The sequence below is a fragment of the Jaculus jaculus genome, chromosome 17, assembly GCF_020740685.1.
Source record: "Jaculus jaculus isolate mJacJac1 chromosome 17, mJacJac1.mat.Y.cur, whole genome shotgun sequence".
NCBI classification, from domain to species: domain Eukaryota; kingdom Metazoa; phylum Chordata; class Mammalia; order Rodentia; family Dipodidae; genus Jaculus; species Jaculus jaculus.
In genome coordinates, this window is record NC_059118.1 from 59,483,634 (window position 1) to 59,502,593 (window position 18,960).

At 45.1% G+C, this 18,960-nt stretch overlaps 1 protein-coding gene across 1 annotated transcript in view; it reads right to left on the minus strand.

Moving 5' to 3' along the window:
• Sycp2l (synaptonemal complex protein 2 like) overlaps positions 1-18,960 on the minus strand; it is a 151,259-nt gene that overhangs the window by 122,129 nt on the left and 10,170 nt on the right. Inside the window, 11 exon segments of the mRNA XM_045136368.1 lie at positions 2,459-2,562; positions 5,238-5,405; positions 6,165-6,225; positions 6,312-6,404; positions 8,902-8,947; positions 9,803-9,855; positions 10,762-10,904; positions 12,148-12,182; positions 16,291-16,379; positions 16,496-16,581; positions 18,327-18,351. Coding sequence (XP_044992303.1) covers positions 2,459-2,562; positions 5,238-5,405; positions 6,165-6,225; positions 6,312-6,404; positions 8,902-8,947; positions 9,803-9,855; positions 10,762-10,904; positions 12,148-12,182; positions 16,291-16,379; positions 16,496-16,581; positions 18,327-18,351 — 903 coding nt within the window.

Genomic DNA, 18,960 nt, shown 5'->3' on the forward strand with positions numbered 1-18,960 from the left:
AGTTGCTTACTTACTTTGATGTGTCATCTAATTTAGGAGCCTGCCTTTGAACTGGTTCCTGTATGTCTGAAGAGCACACACATTTTGAAGTGAGTTTTAATGGCAAAAAGGTAAAGAAACGGCAAGTCATTAGAGCAACTGTTCCCATAGCCCACCCGGAAGCATGAAGCATGGCGAACCTTGCTGTGCACCGTCCTCTTTGCGTGTTCCTGGACCTGCTGCGGCGTTTGCTGTCTGTAAGAAAACCGTTACCATGGGCTGGAGAGATGGCTTAGCGGTTAAGTGCTTGCCTGTGAAGGATAAGGACTCCGGTTCAAGGCTCGATTCCCCAGGACCCATGTTAGCCAGATGCACAAGGGGGCACACGCATGTGGAGTTCCTTTGCAGTGGCTGGAAGCCCTGGTGCGTCCATTCTCTATCTGCTTCTCTTTCTCTCTCTCTCTTTCTCTCTCTCTCACTCTTAAATAAATAAAAATGAACCAAAAAAATATTTTTTTAAAAAACCATTACCATGTTATCAGGGAAGCCTGTCTCCAAAGTCTTCAGGGTACATGTGTGTACAGATACACACCCAAAAACATGGGTGCAAAGGCCAGAAGAACATGCCAGGCATCCTCTCCCTCGCCTTCACCTGACTTCCCCGAGACAAAGAGTCTCACAGAACCGGAAGGTCCCTGTTTTTTGGTTAGGCTTGTGGGCCAGCGAGACTGGGCAGTCCTCCTGTCTCCACTCCCTCAGTGCTGGGCTTACGGGCACGCGTGGCCCTGGCTGGCTTTGGGGATTGAACTCAGGTCCTCTTGCTTGTAAGGCAAGCACAGTTGTCCACTTGTCCATCTCTCCAGCCCCTTGATCGCCCTTTGGGACTCCTTCACACCACTAAAGTAAAGCGTCGCAACTGACCACAACTTGGCTTTGGAGGACTCAATTGTTCCAAAACTTCCAGACCCCGACCACAAGCCAGGGCGTGTCACCAAGGAAAACCACCCAGGGCGACTTACACAAGTCTCCCCGGCAGCAACAGCGCCACTGGTGAGAAACTCCAGAGGAATCCACTGCAAAGACCTGTTTCCCGTGGAGGACCCACCTCTGGACATTAAAAATTCAAAGTCTGGGGTGGGGATTTGTTCAGTGGAAGAGCATTTGTCTGGCAACTGCTAAGGCCTGGGTTTGGCCCTCGGCACCAGTTACAATAAGAAGTCCTCAATTCTGGTGTGGGAGCGTGTACTGGAGCGCGGGCAGGAGGACAGCTGGGACTTGCTGCACCTTCTAGTCTCTCTGAGTGGGAGAGGCCCAGGTCCAGCAAGAGACCTGTCTCACAGAGGAAAGTGGACAGTGACTGAGGAACCCCCCCCCCGTGGCAACCTTTGACCTCCACACATGAGCACGTATATGCACATGTGCACACATACAACATACATGCACAAATGTTAAAACTTTAAAACCTACATTATCACATTCCTATATACCATATAAGGAAATGAGGAAGGGGATAAACACCTAAATATGCTAAATAGGTTCTCCTGCACATTTATTTGAGAGAGAGAGAGAGAGAGAATGGACACAATTGCCAATGCAACCAAACTCCAGCTGCATGAGCCATTTTGTTCATTTGGCTTTACATGAATACCAGGTTGTTGAACCTGAGCCATAAGGCTTTATATGCAAATGCCTTTAACCACTGAGCCATCTCTCCAACTTGCCTTTTTTTTATTAACTCTTACACAGAAAACTGGGCATATTTGTGATATGTGTACCATGTATACAGTCAAAAGCTTAAGTCAAATTACACATACCATCTCCTCAAATACCACTTTTGTAAGGTGTGGAGGAGAACATACAAGAACCTGTTTTTTTTTGTTGTTGTTGTTTTGTTTTGGTTTAGTTTGGCTTTGTTTTTCAAGGTCGAATCTTGCTCTAGCCAAGGCTGACCTGAAATTAACTATGTAGTCTCAGGCTGGCCTTGAACTCATGGCAATCTTCCTACTCTGCCTCCCAAGTGCTAGGGTTAAAGACGTGTGCCACCACACCTAGCTTCGTTTTTTTTTTTTTCTTCAATGTTTTTCTTTTTCATTTTTATTTGAGAGAGATACATAGAGTCAGAGAATGGGGGCCTCCCACCACTACAAAGGAACTCCACATGCATGTGCCACTTTGTGCATCAGGCTTAGGTGGGTCCTGGGAAATCAAGCCTGGGTCCTTTGGCTTTGCGGGCAAGTGCCTTAACCACTAAGCCATCCCTCCAGCCCAAGATTCCCCCCCTTTTTTCCCTAGACTTTTGAGATGTACATTATTGTCATCCACAGTCATCTTACTGCGAAAGAGCACATGGAAACTTCTTCGCTACTGACAAATGGTTGGCCAGGAGAAAATAGGCTCTAAGTCAGGAGAGGAGGCACCTGCGCGTCCCTGTCCCACAGGCCACCGAGTTCAGCCTTTGTCCCACCTTCCCTGCACTCACAGGAGGCTCACAGAGGTCGTTTAAGCGGAGGGTTATGAGGCAGCGGTCATCTTCGGCGCCAACGAGCCCTGCTGCCACGATGGTGGTGGATTCTCCCGCCTTTTCTGTGTGCATTAAGAACAGTTACAAGTAAAGGACATTCCTGCACACTGCGGCCTCGGCAACATCGCCCTCTTGTGGCGGGAGCTGGTAGTGAGGTCGTGTTTCACATCTCACCACGCGGGCTTTGGGGGTAGGGCCAGGACCCTCCCTAGACAGCCCCCCCCCCCCTTTTTTGGTCTCCTTTGTCATTTCCATTTGGCCCCCAAGAGGGCCTTTAGCTGGAGAAAGAGCTTCCCCGCTATATTCAGTGTGTTTGTCATTTGCGTCTTACTGATGTGTGATCACCACTAGTTTTTAGTGACCTGTTCCAAGATCTCAGCCACATTCTTAGACAGGGTTTTCTGCCAGGGTTTTGCTATGTCCCGGAATACCTGTTTGCCTCTGCCAGCTGCTGGCAGCAGTGAGCTGGGGGGAGATTTTCATCTGATCACACAGTGCCTGGAATTAAAGCCAAAAACCACGTGACTTTCCAAATGGTGGCAGCCTTGGGGGGGGGGTTGTGGAGAACACGGTAAGGAAAATTTAAAGCTTAGAACACAACACACTGGTAAGCTAGGGGAAACCAGTCTGCGCTTGAGTTCTATTTTGCTGTTTCCGCCTCAGAATGTCCTCCCCCTCCCTAGCACCAGTTCTGACTGCCCATCACCCCATCCTTTTTGTTTTGTTTTTTTGAGGTAGGGTCTTGCTCTAGTCCTGGATGACCTGGAATTCACTATGTGCTCTCAAGCTGGACTCGAACTCACAGCAATCTTCCTGCCTCAGCCTCCCAGTGCTGGGATTAAAGGCGTGCACCACCACGCCCGGCTTCACCCGCATTCTTAACCACTGTCCGCGTAACGTTTGACTTGCTATGGCTTGAATGTGCGGCCCAAGCTGTGTATGAGAAACCTTACCCACAACACAGTGGCGTGGAGAGACGGGTCTGCTACAGGAGGAGGGTGTCGTGGGAGCTCTGCCCTCCTGACGGGGTTAATGCCGTCACCTCTGGGGGACTCCTTTGCTCTTCCACTGTGTTGTCTACAGCTCACTAGCTCACCTTGCCCTATGATGCCAGGCAGTGCTGTGACGTACCATGAGGCCCTCACCAGAAGCCGAGCAGAAGGCAGTGCCAGGCTCTTGGGCCTCCAATAAGCTCCATAAGCCAGATAAGCCCATTTCCTTTACCAATTCCCCCGTCTGTACAAGTCACTTCTGGCAACAGAAAACAGACAGAAACAATGCTCCTTGCTGCTCTGGCCCGGGCAGGCTAAACCCATGGTGACATTTATTCCTAGCCTCCCTCAGGACCACGGCTCTCCCTCAGCCTGTCAACAGTGAGTTCCCAAGTGCAGGACCCTCCACATTCCAATAACTATGGCTTCACCCAGGTGTACATGTGCCCCACAACACTGGATTCTCTTTGGTCATGTAGGAACACACGATTCTGAGGGTCATCACAAGCAAAGGCAGTCTCACCATATCAGGCCAATTCATCACGTAGCATGACCGAGGATATGTTTGTAAATTCATTTATATTTATTTATTTAAGAGAGAGCGAGCGAGCAAGCGAGCAGCTAAAAGAATGGGCAGGCCATGGACTCTAGCCACTGCAAATAAACTCCAGATGAATGTGCTCCCTTGTGCATCTGGCTTACATGGGTCCTGGGAAATCAAACCTCAGTCCCTTGGCTTTGCTGGCAAGCCCGTTTACCACTAAATGATCTCTCTAGCCCAAAGAACATGTTTATAATTACCTGGTTGGTTCTCCTTTATTTTTCACCCTACCCTCCTCCATGAAATGCCCTTTCCACATGGTGAGTCTTTGGGAACTGCATATTTTCAGAGCCCTTTACTACATAGGAAATGCCTTACAATAAAACTGGAATGAAAAGGAAGTTCGCCTAAACTTCTCTCCCTCGCTTCCTGTGACTTCTTCATTCCATCCTCTTTTGGCTGTTACTACATTTTCTTGTCACAGATTTCTTTGCCTTGCCTGTATCTATGATGAAGGAAGGCTCTTGCTGGGCATGCATGGGAAGCAGTCGGGCCAGACTGACAGACCATGGCATCCTGGAACAGATGTAGAATGCTTCCACGAGGCAAGACCAGCTGAGAGGACATTAAGAAACCCCCCTAAGAAACCATCTTCCCAGTGATGCCTCCCAGGGCCGGTAGGAGCCGAGAGGGCAGGAAGCACAGAGAAGCCCAGCCAGTCTCCTCAGGACTCCAGGAGGAAGGGGTGAGGAGCTACCATCATCCCAGACAAGCTTTAAACTCTTCACAATAAATGTAGGCCCAGGAGACATGGCTTAGCGGTTAAAGCACTTGCCTGCAAAGTCTAAGGACCCAGGTTCAACTCCCCAGCACTCATGTAAAGCCAGATGCACAGCGTGGTGCAATCATCTGGCATTCATTTGCAGTGGCTTGGAGGCCCTGGTGTGGCCATTCTCTCTATCTGCCCCTCTCCCTTTCTCTCTCATATAATTAAGTGTAATAAAGAATTTCAAGGCATGAAGAAATTTTGTCTCACATAAATTAAAACAATGATACATGAAAGGAGGGTTGGGATTAGAACCCAGAACCCTAGAGAGCTCTCTCGGCTCTGTTTTCATGGTATGCTAAAGACCTCATCTTCTGTTGACCACCTATACCCAACATGGAGACTGAAGAAACACGAATCACAACATTGTCAAACAACCGAAAGGAATGAGAAATGCCACCTGCTTGTCTCCTCCTAAAGCGCCAATGGAAGGCAGTAACACGTTGAGGCTCAAGTCAAAGTGGAATTCCACTCTCCGCACTTCTCTCTTGCTGATGGCAATGGGCCGCTCCAGGTAAACGCTGAGCATCTTCAGCCGCTCGCTTTCTAACAGAACACATCGGTGTGGTGAAAGCTTTGGGGTGACCATCTTATGGCTGGCATACTTCTCAGCCGCTCAGACTTTTATGCCTTACGGTGTTAAAAAGAAGGGCTGAGAGTTGATGGCTCAGTGGTTAAAGGCACTTGTGGGCAAAGCCTGCTGGCCCAGGTTCAATCCCACAGGAACCACATAAAGCCAGATGCACCAAATGGTGCATGCATCTAAAATTGATTTGCAGCAGGTGGAGGTCCAACATGCTTATTCATATTAATTTTCTCACTAATAAATATTCTGTATAATTTTTATGATTTATTTGCAAGGAAAGAGAATAGGTACACCAGGGCCTCTAGCCACTGCAAATGAACTCCAGATGCATGTTCTACTTTGTGCTTCTGACTTTACGTGGGGCCTGGGGAAGCGAACCCTGCTTTTAGGCTTTGCAGGCAAATGCCTTAACCACTGAGCAATCTTTCTAGCCCTCAAATATTTAAAAAGTTTCAAAGAAGCCATATTAAACAAAATTATTTTGAAATTCTTATTTATGCACATATATAATACTAAGATGTCAGTCATCCAAAGACATGAAGTATCTTGTTTGGTCACCAAAGAAATTGACTTATTTTTATATAATTCAATGTTTTTATCAGATCCTCCTGTCTCAACACAAGATCAAAGTCTGCCCTACACTCAATGAAACACAGGCTTCAAATATAAGCAGAAGGGACCCTCGGAGCCTCATGGGAAGTAGTTTCATTTCATCTTACCTGTTATGCTGAAATTAACCACTGCTCCCTTCCAGAGTTTTACTGGTTCCCATAGATCAGTCTGGGGAAAAAAAAACAGGTAAAACATATATTTACACAAAGAATTCTTCAAGTGGTTACATATACTCAGAAATGAATCCTTATTACCTCAGCATTGTCTATATAAAACGTTATACTGCAGCTTCCTAGGTTGAAATCAATCCAAAATTCCTCTAATTTTTCATCTGCTGGTTTTCTCATCTGCAAAAGAAATTTTAGTATAAATTGTACACAGAAAAACCATGACAAAGCATCAAATTTAATTGAACATTTAGAACAGAGCTGGTGCTCTGGCGACAGCATTGTCCTAATACATCCTCTTTATACTGCCTGAGTCACTTACGCAAAGAAGGAAGGGGACCTCAGTTTTATGTGACCAACTGCTTCTAGTAAGAACCTACCTGTCCTAAGACATTTAAGTGTGCTAGATGACTGTACCCACACAATTTTTTCCCCTATGACAATCACTAGGGGAAAAGCCACACTTCTGTGTTAAAGCAGTAATAATCCACACTGTACGCAAATGGAACCAGGTAGAAAGGATATACGTGATCAAACATAAAGGTAAATTGTTGTCCACCTTACCATCAATTAGGAAACAGATAGGCTTCAAGAGTTTAAATTACTTTTGCTTTACTTATCACAAAATATATTCTTATATTAAAGATAAGAAAAAGAGGGCTGGAGAGATGGCTTAGCTGTTAAGCGCTTGCCTGTGAAGCCTAAGGACCCTGGTTCGAAGCTCGACTCCCCAGGACCCACGCTAGCCAGATGCACAAGGGGGTGCACGCTTCTGGAATTCGCTTGCAGTGGCTGGAGGCCCTGGAGCGCCCATTCTATCTTTCTCTCACTATCTGCCTCTTTCTCTCTATCTGTTGCTCTCCAATAAATAAATTTAAAAAAAAAAAAGATAAAAAGATTCAAACAATGTGAGGTTGACAGACAAACTTCTTTTCTGCCCAATTTCCATAGGAACCTTTTCATAGACACCACTAACAATGCTCTGTTTTCTAGATGAATATCAGGCATTACAGGCTGAGCACCCCTTTTCTGAAATACTGCATGAGGAGGGGCGGGGGGAGCAGAGAGGCTTCAGATTGTTTTTTAGATTTTGGAATGTCTGCACATACGTGACAAGTTATCATGGAGATGAAATGCAATTCTCAACACAAAATCCATTTACAATCACAAGAGCCTTGTATTCATGCCTGCAATGATTTTATACAATATTTTAAGTCGCTTGTATTTCAGTCATGCTATATACGAAGCCAGGTATGGGGCTTTCCATTTTGGTAGTATATTCAAGACTCATAAGTTTTAGATGTTAGAGCACTTTCAATTTTTGGATTAGGGATAAACAAGTTATATATATGAAATTCTTATTCCCTAACAATGGAGCAAATGTCAGACTTCTACTTTACAAACATCGTGTGTGTGTGTGTGTGTGTGTGTGTGTGTGTGTGTGTGTGTGTGTGTTTATTTACTTATTTATTGAGAGAGAGAGAATGGGTGCACCAGGGCCCCTAGCCACTGCAAACAAACTACAGATGCAAATGCTACCTTGTGCATCTGGCTTACATGGGTTATGGACAACTAAACCTAGGTCCTTAGGCTTTGCAGACAAGTGCCTTAACCACTAAAGCATCTCTCTAAGCCACAACTTGTTTTCCTAATGAATAGTTCTGCTTGGACATCTTTCCTTTTTATCATGCAAACTTACTTCAGTAGCTACAGAGTGGAACACATGCCACCAAAAGCCAGTATGAGGGCAAGACTGAGAGCCCTGAATACCCAACTAGTGGAAACTTGGAAGCCCTAAAAAGAAAACCAAACAGAATCCTAAGAAAACTAGGAGAAACAATGATGAGCTTCAAATGCAAGCATTAGTGTATCAAAATTAGCTGAGGCCAGGTGTGGTGGCACATGCCTTTAATCTCAGCACTTGGGAGGCAGAAGGAGGAGGACTGCCATGAGTTCGAGGCCACCCTGAGAATACATAGTGAATTCCAGCTCAGCCTGGACTAGAGTGAGATGTACCTTAAAAAAATAGCTCTAAACAAAAGGAGCACGTGGCATATCATGAAGGTGGCTCTAGGAACCAAAAAGGGCTGAGACCAAATCAAACAGTTAATGAAACACTCTGAAAATCTCACCCAAGTCAAGAGTGTGAGATTAATCTGGAAATTTTACCCAGCAACAGCAATGCTAAGGTTGGAGCCCTTTAACATGCAGAACCATGTCCTAGGATCCAAAGTATCCAGAGAGTACAGGGAAGCTGGTCAGCATTGGACACTGCTGTCCAAGGAAGAATGCAGGGGCCCACACTGTGCCCTGAGCCCTTGCACTGCAGTGCCCCTCAGGTGCCACAGAGCTTGTGCCCATACACCTTGTTCTACACAGACAAGCAGCGGAGGAACAGTGGCAGCAGCTGAGGAGTCACCCTTCCCTGCCGTCTCGACATGAGTAAGACAAGGATTCCATGCCAGTGTGCACTCTAAAACCCCTTCATCCCTTAGTAAACAGACCCTTAAACGTAGTGGGAATGCATCCCAATTATGGCACTGCCTGACCGGTTTGAAAGCTGAGGTCACTAGGAGGAGAAGTCAGTGTCCTTTGTTAAGGTCAGAGTCGGACCCAAGTAGGTAATCCTAACTGGGCACTGTGCTGCATGCCACCCTCATGACCAAGAGCAACATACCTCGTGCGCATCAGCGAATGCAGCAACGCAGGGAAGTGAGTAGACCCTGGAAAACACCTCACAATTTAAAAACCATAAACATGGTCAAAAAATTTTTAAAGCATAAACAATTTAAAAACCATAAAAGAGGGCTGGAGAGATGGCTTAGCGGTTAAGCGCTTGCCTGTGAAGCCTAAGGACCCCAGTTCGAGGCTCGGTTCCCCAGGTCCCATGTTAGCCAGATGCACAAGGGGGCGGACGCGTCTGGAGTTCGTTTGCAGAGGCTGGAAGCCCTGGCGCGCCCATTCTCTCTCTCTCCCTCTATCTGTCTTTCTCTCTGTGTCTGTCTCTCTCAAATAAATAAATAAATAAAAATTTTAAAAAAAACATAAAAGAGGCTAGAGAGATGGCTTAGTGGTTAAGGCGCTTGCCTGTGAAGCCTAAGGACCCAGGTTCAATTCTCCAGTACCCACCTAAGCCACTAGGAAGATAAGATCTGGTGATCTCTCTAGAAATTTTAGCATTTTGGATTTTTTTGCTTGATTTTTGGTTCTTTGACTCAGAGGACTACTTGCTTCAGCCTCCCAAGTACTGGCTGGCGGCCATTAGCCACCATACCAAGCTCTCCTTAGGTTTTTAATTGACGAACCATTTAGCTATACTCCATGAGAGGTAGATGCTATGCTCTAGTAAGATGAAAAAGCTGAGCCAGGCGTGGTGGTGCATGCCGTTAATCCAAGTACTTGAGAGGCAGAAGTAGGATCACCATGAGTTTGAGGCCACCCTGAGACTACACAGTGAAATCCAGGTCAGCCTGAGCTAGAGTGAGGAGTGAGACCTTAACTCAAGGAGAATTAAAAAAAAAAAAAAAAAAACGCTTGTAGTTGCTCCTTCAAAACACTCGACCCAGAGACACAGTTACCTTCTTTGCTCACCAAGTCTGTTGTTCAGGAGGTTGAGAAATTGCCGACAGTCCTTCAAAGGAAGGAATGAAAATTTTCATTTGTAAAAATTAACACATTGTCTGGATAAATGCATATATTATCTTCAACAAATTGCCTGGAAAGCACTTTTCTTAATGTGCATACCCATGTATTAATGGTACTCTCACTTTTGGTTAGAGAAGTCTCTCTTTTCAGATGGGGGAGGGGGAGAGGGAGGAAAAGGGGGGAGGAGGGGGAAGAAGGTTCAGAGTACAAAAAGACACTGCAAGGGCAAATTGGGGCGGCTTGGATGGCTTCCATAGTAACTACCCTAGATGTCCCTCACCACCAGAGCACGCACGCCACTGTCAGCCCCCTTCCAGTCATAGCTTCTCTCCACAAGGCGCTAATGTCCTTCCCTTTCTTCCCCAACTTGACCCCCAGGGGTCATTGAAAACTGCTACCCTCTCTGATAGATTTTCCTTGCCCAGATCTATCAGATTCACATAGCTCTCTCTCCAGTCCTCATTGCCTGTGAAGAAGTCCTATCTGGAGCCACGCTGATGAGACTTAGGGTCATCATGGAAACAACTCTCTGGGGATGCCAGAGGAATTTTCTAGATTAGGCTGAGGTGGGATGGCGCAAGCCGAGCAGCAGCCTGCCTGCCTGCGCGCTGAACATGCAGACGTGCCCACCGACTGTGAGCTGACGTAAACCTTCCTGCTGACACGGGCTGTGTCAGGCATTTTGTCACAGCAAAGGGAGAAGTTACTCAAACAATCTGATCCTATAACCTCCAAATCGTTTCACTGATAAGGGGAAACAGATTAAAAATGGCAATCCAATCGCATGTAAGAACACAAACTCTTCTCCTCAGCCAAACACTCTGGGAATCACTGAGAGAGAACCTTTAATAAATACTAACCACACTGATAAGCTTATGGCCAGGAACCTCACCGTCTCAAATTCCCGATTCTTAATTTTTTTAAAAGCCTCCGCAAGGACCTCATCCTCAAACCACTGATGAACGAGTTCATCCTTCGTCGTTCTTGTTGTCATTCTGCACAATGCCTCAGAGGTAGCCGTCTGCTGGTTGTAATCTAGACATTCAAAACCCAGCAGACACAGGTCAGTCTAGGCAAAAGCAGCAGAAAACATAGTCCAAAGTCAGCACTTGCTCTAAGAAATTCCAACTTGGGGATCAGCATCATGCCATCCAGTGAAAAGTGACAAGATGTACCTCAGAGCAATAAAACAGAATATAAACTTTTTATTTTTCTTTTGAAGCAGGGTCTCATGCTAGCCCCGGCTGACCTGGAACCCACTCTGAAATCCAGGCTGGTATCAAACTCACAATGATCCTCCTACCTCAGCCCCCCAATTCCTCCTCCTATATGTATCATGCCTGGCCAAATTTTTTAAAAATATTTAATTTGGAAAACGGGGGAACTAGTTCAGTGGTGGGGTGCTTGCCTAGTATGTGGAAGGCCCTGTACTCTATCCATTGTACTGTGAGGAAAAACTTATAAGTGATGTGCATATCTGGGTTTTGTATTTTAGAAATATTAAAGCAGTGATCAAATCAGTTCTAACATTAAAATATTTCTACCATAAAATTAAATCCTATTATAGTATTTTCACAGCAGAGAAACTAAAATGAAACCATGTTAACAGGTTCATGAGCATGTAGCACAGGCTAGCCTCCAGACTGCTTTGTAGTCAAGCATAGGCAGAAATACCTGGTCCTCCTGCCCCAAACACCCACGTGCTGGGAGTACAGACGTGTGCCATGCCACCACACCTGGTTTATGCAGTGTGGGAGACTGAACCCAGGACTTCATGTGTGCCAGGCAAGCACCCTAACAACTGAGCCACAGCCCAGCCCAAATCTCAAATAATTCTAAAGGCAAAAAAAAAAAAAAAAAAAAGCTGCAATCAGATAAGGCCAATAGAAAAACATGTCTGTAATATTTTATACCCATAAAATAATAATGCATGACATTCATGAACATAGACAAAACAGACAAAATATGTCTGGGAATGAAAAAACAAATCTGAATCAAAGAGGAGAGTGGAGACGAGACATGGAGACCTCACCTGTGACCCTGTGTGCTTTTATTTAAGACAATTTTACTTGAAACAAATTTAGCAAAATACTCAAATGTCACCAAACTGGCCAACAAGTCTTTATGATTGTCAGCAGACCAAAATTTCTCAAAATAATTAAAAATAAAACTTTACTCCCATCTTCTACTTGAGCCTAATTTATTCTTTGTTCCGACATGCTCAAAATGCGTCCAACATTTGAAATTTTAAGTATTTAAAATTCTAAATGGTTCTTACCACCCACAGTCAAAATTGTCCTTGCAAATTCTTTCCTGAAACATTTAGATAAATAATATTTTACTAAGATGAACACCAAGAGGTTAATTTTGCTATAGTAGTATTAAATTTTAAAATCAATTATATATTTCAAATTCAGTATCAGAATCTCCACAATGACCATAATACCTTTTTGTTTTTGTTTTGAGGCAGGGTCTCATTCTGGCCCAGGCGGACCTGGAATTAACCATGTAGTCTCAGGGCTGCCTTGAACTCACAGCGATCCTCCTACCTCTGCATCCTGAGTGCTGGGATTAAAGGCGTGCGCCACCATGCCTGGCTGCCACTACACCTTTTAATGAACAATCAGGTTTATACATTAGTGATCGATACTTTTGCATGTGTATATGCATGCTGTCATGTGTATGGGCACATGTGTTTGTGTTGGTACACGTAAGTGTGTAGGAGTGCATGTGGAGGTCAGGACAGTTTGGAACCCTCTCTGGAACACTACCCATCGCTTTTGGAGACAGTGTCTCATTGGTCTGGAGTCAACTAGGCTAGACTTGCTGGTCATTGAGCTCCAGAAATCTGTCTTTGTCTTCCCAGCATTGAAATTACAAGTTTTCACCACGTCATCTGGCAGTTAATGTGGATTTGGGGGGACTGAATTCCAAGTCCTTATGCTTACAAGGCAAGAACTTTTTGACTGAGCTCTTTCTCTAGCCCTCAATATGTATGTTTTAAACATTTTATTTATTTGAAATCAGAGAGAGAGAGAAGAGACACAGAAAACAGGAATGTTAGGGTCTCTAGCCACTGCAAACGAACTCCAGATGCATGTACCTCTTTGTGCATCTGGCTTTATGTGTGTACTGGGGAAAACAGAATTCAGGTCACTGGACTTGACAGGCAAGTGCCTTAATTGCTGATCCATCTCTCCAGCCCTTAACATGTACCTTTTGTAACATTATTTGCTTATATTTTTATACTGAAATTGTTTAGGTGATCATGGGTAGGAGTAAAGAGATACTAAAATAATACTGAACATACTCTTATCTGTTGTATTTTCTTCACTATTTTGTATTTTATTTGTAAGCAGATACAGACAGAAACACACACACACACACACACACACACACACACACACACACACACACACGGGGGGGGGGGAGAGGGAAAGAGGAAGAGAGGGAGGGGGAGGGAGAAATGAGAATGAATATGGGTGTATCAGGACCTCTAGCCACTGCAAATGAACTCCAGAGGCATGCACCACCTTGTGCATCTGGCTTGTGTGAGTACTTGGGGAATCAAACTGAAGTTGCTGGGCTTTGTAGGAAAGCACCTTAACCACTAAGCTATCTCTGCAGACTGACCCCCTTCTTTTTTTTTGAGATAGGGTCTCACTCGGGCCCAGGCTGACCTGGAATTAATTTTGTAGTCTCAGGGTGGCCTCACACTCATGGAGATCCTCCTACCTCTACGTCCTGAGTGCTAGGGTTAAAGGCATGTGCCACCATGCCGGGCTGGACACCCTCTCCCCTTTTTAAAATATAACTCTAAGGACTTTTATTAGTAACAAGCTAGATGCATTATGTTTTTGAGGTTCTTTTTTTATTCTTTGATAAAGAAAATTCAGCTCTGTGATCACTGAGAACTCATCAAATGCTACAATCCTGAAGGTTGAGGGATTTTAGAGTTTTGGTAGGTTTTTTAAAAAATTTCTTTTTGAGACAGGCTCTCACACTGTAGGTCTAGCTAACCTTAAACTCAGAGCAATCCTACTAGCTCACCATTGCAAGTGCTAGAATGACAGGGTGAGCCTCTAACCCAGGCGTCCTAGAATTTTATAACCTATGGCCATGTGGGTCCTTCTACGCAGTTGACACCTGAGGGAAATGACAGTTGATCCTGTGCACCTCTATAGCATGGGTGATCTGATTTTAAACTGATCAAGTTAATTTAGAGGTATAATGGGATGAAACTATTTTATTGTACATTTCCCTTTGGATTTTCTTACCTTAATGTCTGAAAATCTTTCCACGTGCATGGTGGCCAAATGTTCCATATCCCCAGCCCTTGTCATTTTGAGAAAATTTCACTCTATTCAGCCTAAGCTGGCCTTGAACTGATTATCCATCTGCCTCAGTCCCCAGAGAAGCTCCTGTTACAGGTATGTACATTGTCCTCGGCACATTTTCCCATTTTTAAAAATAGATTTCGGGAGGCAGAGGTAGGAGGATTGCTGTGAGTTCGAGGCCACCCTGAGACTCCATAGTGAATTCCAGGTCAGCCTGAGCTAGTGTGAGACCCTACCTGGAAAAACCAAAAGAAAAAAAAAAAACAGATTTGTTGTGGGCTGGAGAGATCACTCAGTGATTAAAGGCACTTGATTGTAAAGCCCGGTGGCTCAGGTCTGATTCCCCAGTACCCACGTCAGGGTAGATGCACAAAACAGTGCGTGTGTCTGGAGCTCATTTGCAATGGCCTTGGCGCACCCCCCACACATGCACAGAGCCCCCCCCCCGTGTGTGTGTCTTTTTATGACTATCTCCCACATAAATAAAAAAATTTTAAAGAATAGATTTTAAGAAACCCAGCAGTCATTCAATCCCCCTCCCCGAGGTAGGGTCTCACTCTAGTCCAGGCTGACCTGGAATTCACGATGTAGTCTCAGGCCTTGAACTCACCATGATCCTCCTACCTCTGCCTCCCCACTGCTGGAATTAAAGGCATGCGCCACCGCGCCCGGCCAGTCATTCAATTTCTTATAACAAATGCATCAATCTGATAGCATCAAATAAACCTCTGAAAGCATATACAGTGAAGCTACTTGCTGCCCCAATTCCTCTAATGTTTCTAAGTTTTCCCTTCAACAAGAAGTCCAGAACATCCCAGACAAGGCAACATGACCACAGGATTTGTTTGAGAACTTGGGGGGGAAGCCTTAGTCCATTGCTTTCCACATCTGAACACACCAGAGAGTAGTGAACTCACAAGTGTATTCAAGAACTTTCTTCAGGGATAACGCCTGCGCAACCCACTGGACTGGTCCAGAGGAGGGCGAGGAGCGCGCGCTCTGGTCACCTCTTCGGGGCTCCCCTGCGCTCCGTGGCTGCGTGGCCCCTGAGGGACGGAAGGCATGGTGCCCTTCTTCCTGGCTAGCGGTTCACGCACGTTTAGGTTCAGATTTCAAAACCGAGCACTGCTTTCCCCCTTTTCCTGTCATAATATATTAAAAACTGACTTGCCTCCAAATATCACATTCTGAAATCTATGTAGCCACAAGTGTGCCGTCAAAACTGCAGCCTAAGGACCCAGGTTTGATTCTCCAGTACCCATGTAGAGGCAGATGCATGACGTGGTGCATGCGTCCAGAGTTTGTTTGCAGTGGCTAGAGGCCCTGGCATGCCCATTCTCTCTGTCATTTAAAAATTTTAATTAAAATAAAAGATTTTAAAGCTCAAGAAAACAAAAATCTGTCACTTGAAATGTAGTATGAATTTTTTGCCTTCTGGGTTTTGCTGGCAACCTTGGCACATTTGCTCTCTACCACAAATGTGGTAACTAGTTTAAGTGGATTGCCTGACTTAACCTCAACAACCACCACGACTGCTCCTCCATCTTCCAGGCAAACAGCTACAATGAGGCAGAGACGGAGTTCATGCACATGGAATCAAAGAGGCAAAACCAGGACTTGAAGCCAAGCTGTGACCCCGGCGTCTGTCCTCACATTCACAGTAAAAAAATCTAGATGCTGAGAAGACATTTTGCCTCACAAATTTAATGCAAAAGAATAAAAAAAACCTGTACTATTAAGAAAGAACCTAGCAAAGCCTGTCCTCCTTAAAAATATTTTTATTTGTGTGTGCAGGAGAGAGATAGAGAGAGGGAGGGGGGCATGCTAAAGCCTCTGGCCACTGCAAATGAAGTCCAGATGCATGCATCACTGTGTGCATCTGGCTTTACGTGGGTCCTGGGGAATTGAACCCAGGTCAACAGGCTTTATAAGCAAGTGCATTTAACCACTGAGCCATCTTCCTAGCTCAAGCCTGCCCCTTTTATCTTCTGTCTTTTCAACCTAGCATGCAAGAGTGAGAGAGAGAGATAACTACACAGATGCTGCCCTCGGGTCATCACACGAGGGAGTACAAGCTTACTTACATAAGGCGCTGGGTACCTTCTGCCAAAGACAGCTTTTTCCTCTCATCCCAGGGCGTGACATCCAAAATGCAGTTCAAAGTACTCAGAGCCTTCCAGGAATTGAAAGATTTATGCGTGGAGGGAAAAACAAATGAAATGAAAATGTCTGTCTGACCTCTCCGAGGTCTCTGGAGCAAGTGTGAAAGTTCCTTGAGTCAAGACTCACCTCCTGTCGTATCAGGTGGCTCACAGTGTCTTCTGTCACCACAAATCCCAAGCTAAATATCAAGGAATCCAACATCTGAATGGTGCCTGCAAGCACAGTTTTAAGAGTTTTAAGGAAGGGGCCCACCCTGGGAGCAGCAGAAACCGCACACAGGGCGGGAATGACAGAGGGTGGGCAAGGGACAGGCTACAGCCTGCTTCCAGTTTCAGAGCACCTGGGCCAGGAAGGGCTTGTTTTACACTGATGCCCCCCAAGGACAGCAACAGTAGGACCCACACCATGTGACTTCACGGTGATCACCATGACTGGAGGAAAAGCGACCTTTCTGTCCAGAGTGAGCCGTGAACAAAGTGCAGGTCAGGCCAGAGCTCGCTGCTGTTTCTATGTGCTCCCTACCTGTCTGCTTTATAAAAAGGCAATATCTGTAACAGAAGCAGGAACTTTTACGTAAAATGTTTGTTTTCAGGCTGGAGAGATGGCTCAGCAGTTAAAGCAAAGCCAATGAAGCCTAAGGACCCAGGTGCGATTCTCCAGATGCATGTGCCACTTTGTGCATCTGGCTTTATGTGGGTACTGAGGCATTGAACTTGGACAGTTAGGCAAGTGCCTTAACTGCTGAGCCATCTCTCCAGACCCCACTTTATGTGCCCATTCCTCCCCCTCTCTCCTTCCCCCTCTATCTATCTCTAATAAATAAATGAAAATAAAATCTTTACTAAAAATGTTTGTTTTCAAAAAAAAAAAAAACGGGCGTGGTGGTGCACGCCTTTAATCCCAGCATTCAGGAGGCAGAGGTAGGAGGATCACCGTGAGTTCAAGGCCACCCTGAGACTCCATAGTGAATTCCAGGTCAGTCTGGGCCAGAGTGAGACCCAAAACCAAAAAAAAAAAAAAAAAACGTTTGTTTCAATCACATAAAGAAATATTAACAGTTACTTATATGTTAGAAAACAGCAGGGTATGTGATAATATTTTATGATTAAATAGGCTACTTTAAAAAATATTTTATTTATTTGAGAAAGAGACATATATATAGAGAGAATGGGCATTCCAGGGCCTCTAGCCACTGCAAATGACCTCCAGATGTATGCACCACCTGTGTATCTGGCTTACGTGGGTTCTGGGGAATTGAAAACTTAGGTTCTTAGGCTTCACAGGCAATCACCTTAACTGCTAAGCTATCTCTCCAGCCCTAAATAGGCTACTTTTTACAGTTTCATTTATGTACTCATATTAAGATATAAAGTGGGGGCCAGGCATTGTAGCGCATGCCCTTAATCCCAGCACTGGGGAGGCAGAGGGAGGAGATTGCTGAGAGTTCCCTGAGACCGCATAGTGAATTCCAGGTCAGCCTGGGCTACACTGAGACCCTACCTCAGAAAACAACAAATGTATATGTATATGTGTATGCATATGTGTATGTATATATATATGTATATTTATACGTATATAAAGTGGGGTCTGGAAAGATGGCTCAGCAGTTAAGGTGCTCGCCTAACTACCACTGACTAACTGGCCACCCTAGGGGTCTCTAGCACATGAACCTGGTGGGGGTTTAGCCCTTAGAGCTAAACTGTCACTGGTGTGGCATGTCAGAACAGCTTCCCATGTCATTGCCTGAGCAGAGGAAGCAGGGTAGCGGCACACTGACAAGGGCAGCTAAATGAAATGCATCGGGGTCTCTGCACCCTCGCTATGACAGAATGCGTTTCCGCAAGGGGACGTTCTCGCCTGCTCTGCTTCGCACGCCGTGTCAGCATTCCTCCCAATGGGCCAAAATGTTCTATGAACAAGAAGCTAATAGCCAATTGGTAACCATTAACATGCTCACCTTCACTGCTTCTCCTGGAAATGATCTAGTAACAAGAAAAAGACACAACGCGTTAGTTTAAAACCAGCATCACACACTAACATTAGCGAAAAACACTAGTGTTCTCTAGTGGACAGCGGCTGAGCAAAGACAGCCTTCTCTTTACAGAGGGCAGTGAGTCAAAATGACATGAAGAGAAGCGCCAGTGGTTAGCGCTAGACAAACCATTTCGATCACAGAGACTCAAGGAGAAAGAGAGAGAAGAATCTTTGCGGAAGCTCCTTAGAGTTTCCATCACTTTATTAAAATAGGCACATCACCTGCAATCAGGTGAATAATGTATTTGAATATCAAAAATGACCTTGAAAACCAGGTGTGGTTGGTGCAGACCTTTGGGTTCCAGCACTCGGGAGCCTGAGGTCAGAGGGACTGCTGTGAGCTTGAGGCTAGCCTGAGGTTGTAGTGTGTTCTGGGTCAGTATGGACTAGAGTAAGACTTTACCTCAAAAAATTTCACTTAAATAAATGACTTCTAGTTGCCTATACCATTGGTAATGTATATTAAAGTCTCTTCTTATACAGTATTCTAAGCATAAAATGTGATAATTTTTTAAACAAGATCACATGTTATAAAGTTTTTTTGGGGGGGTGCTTCA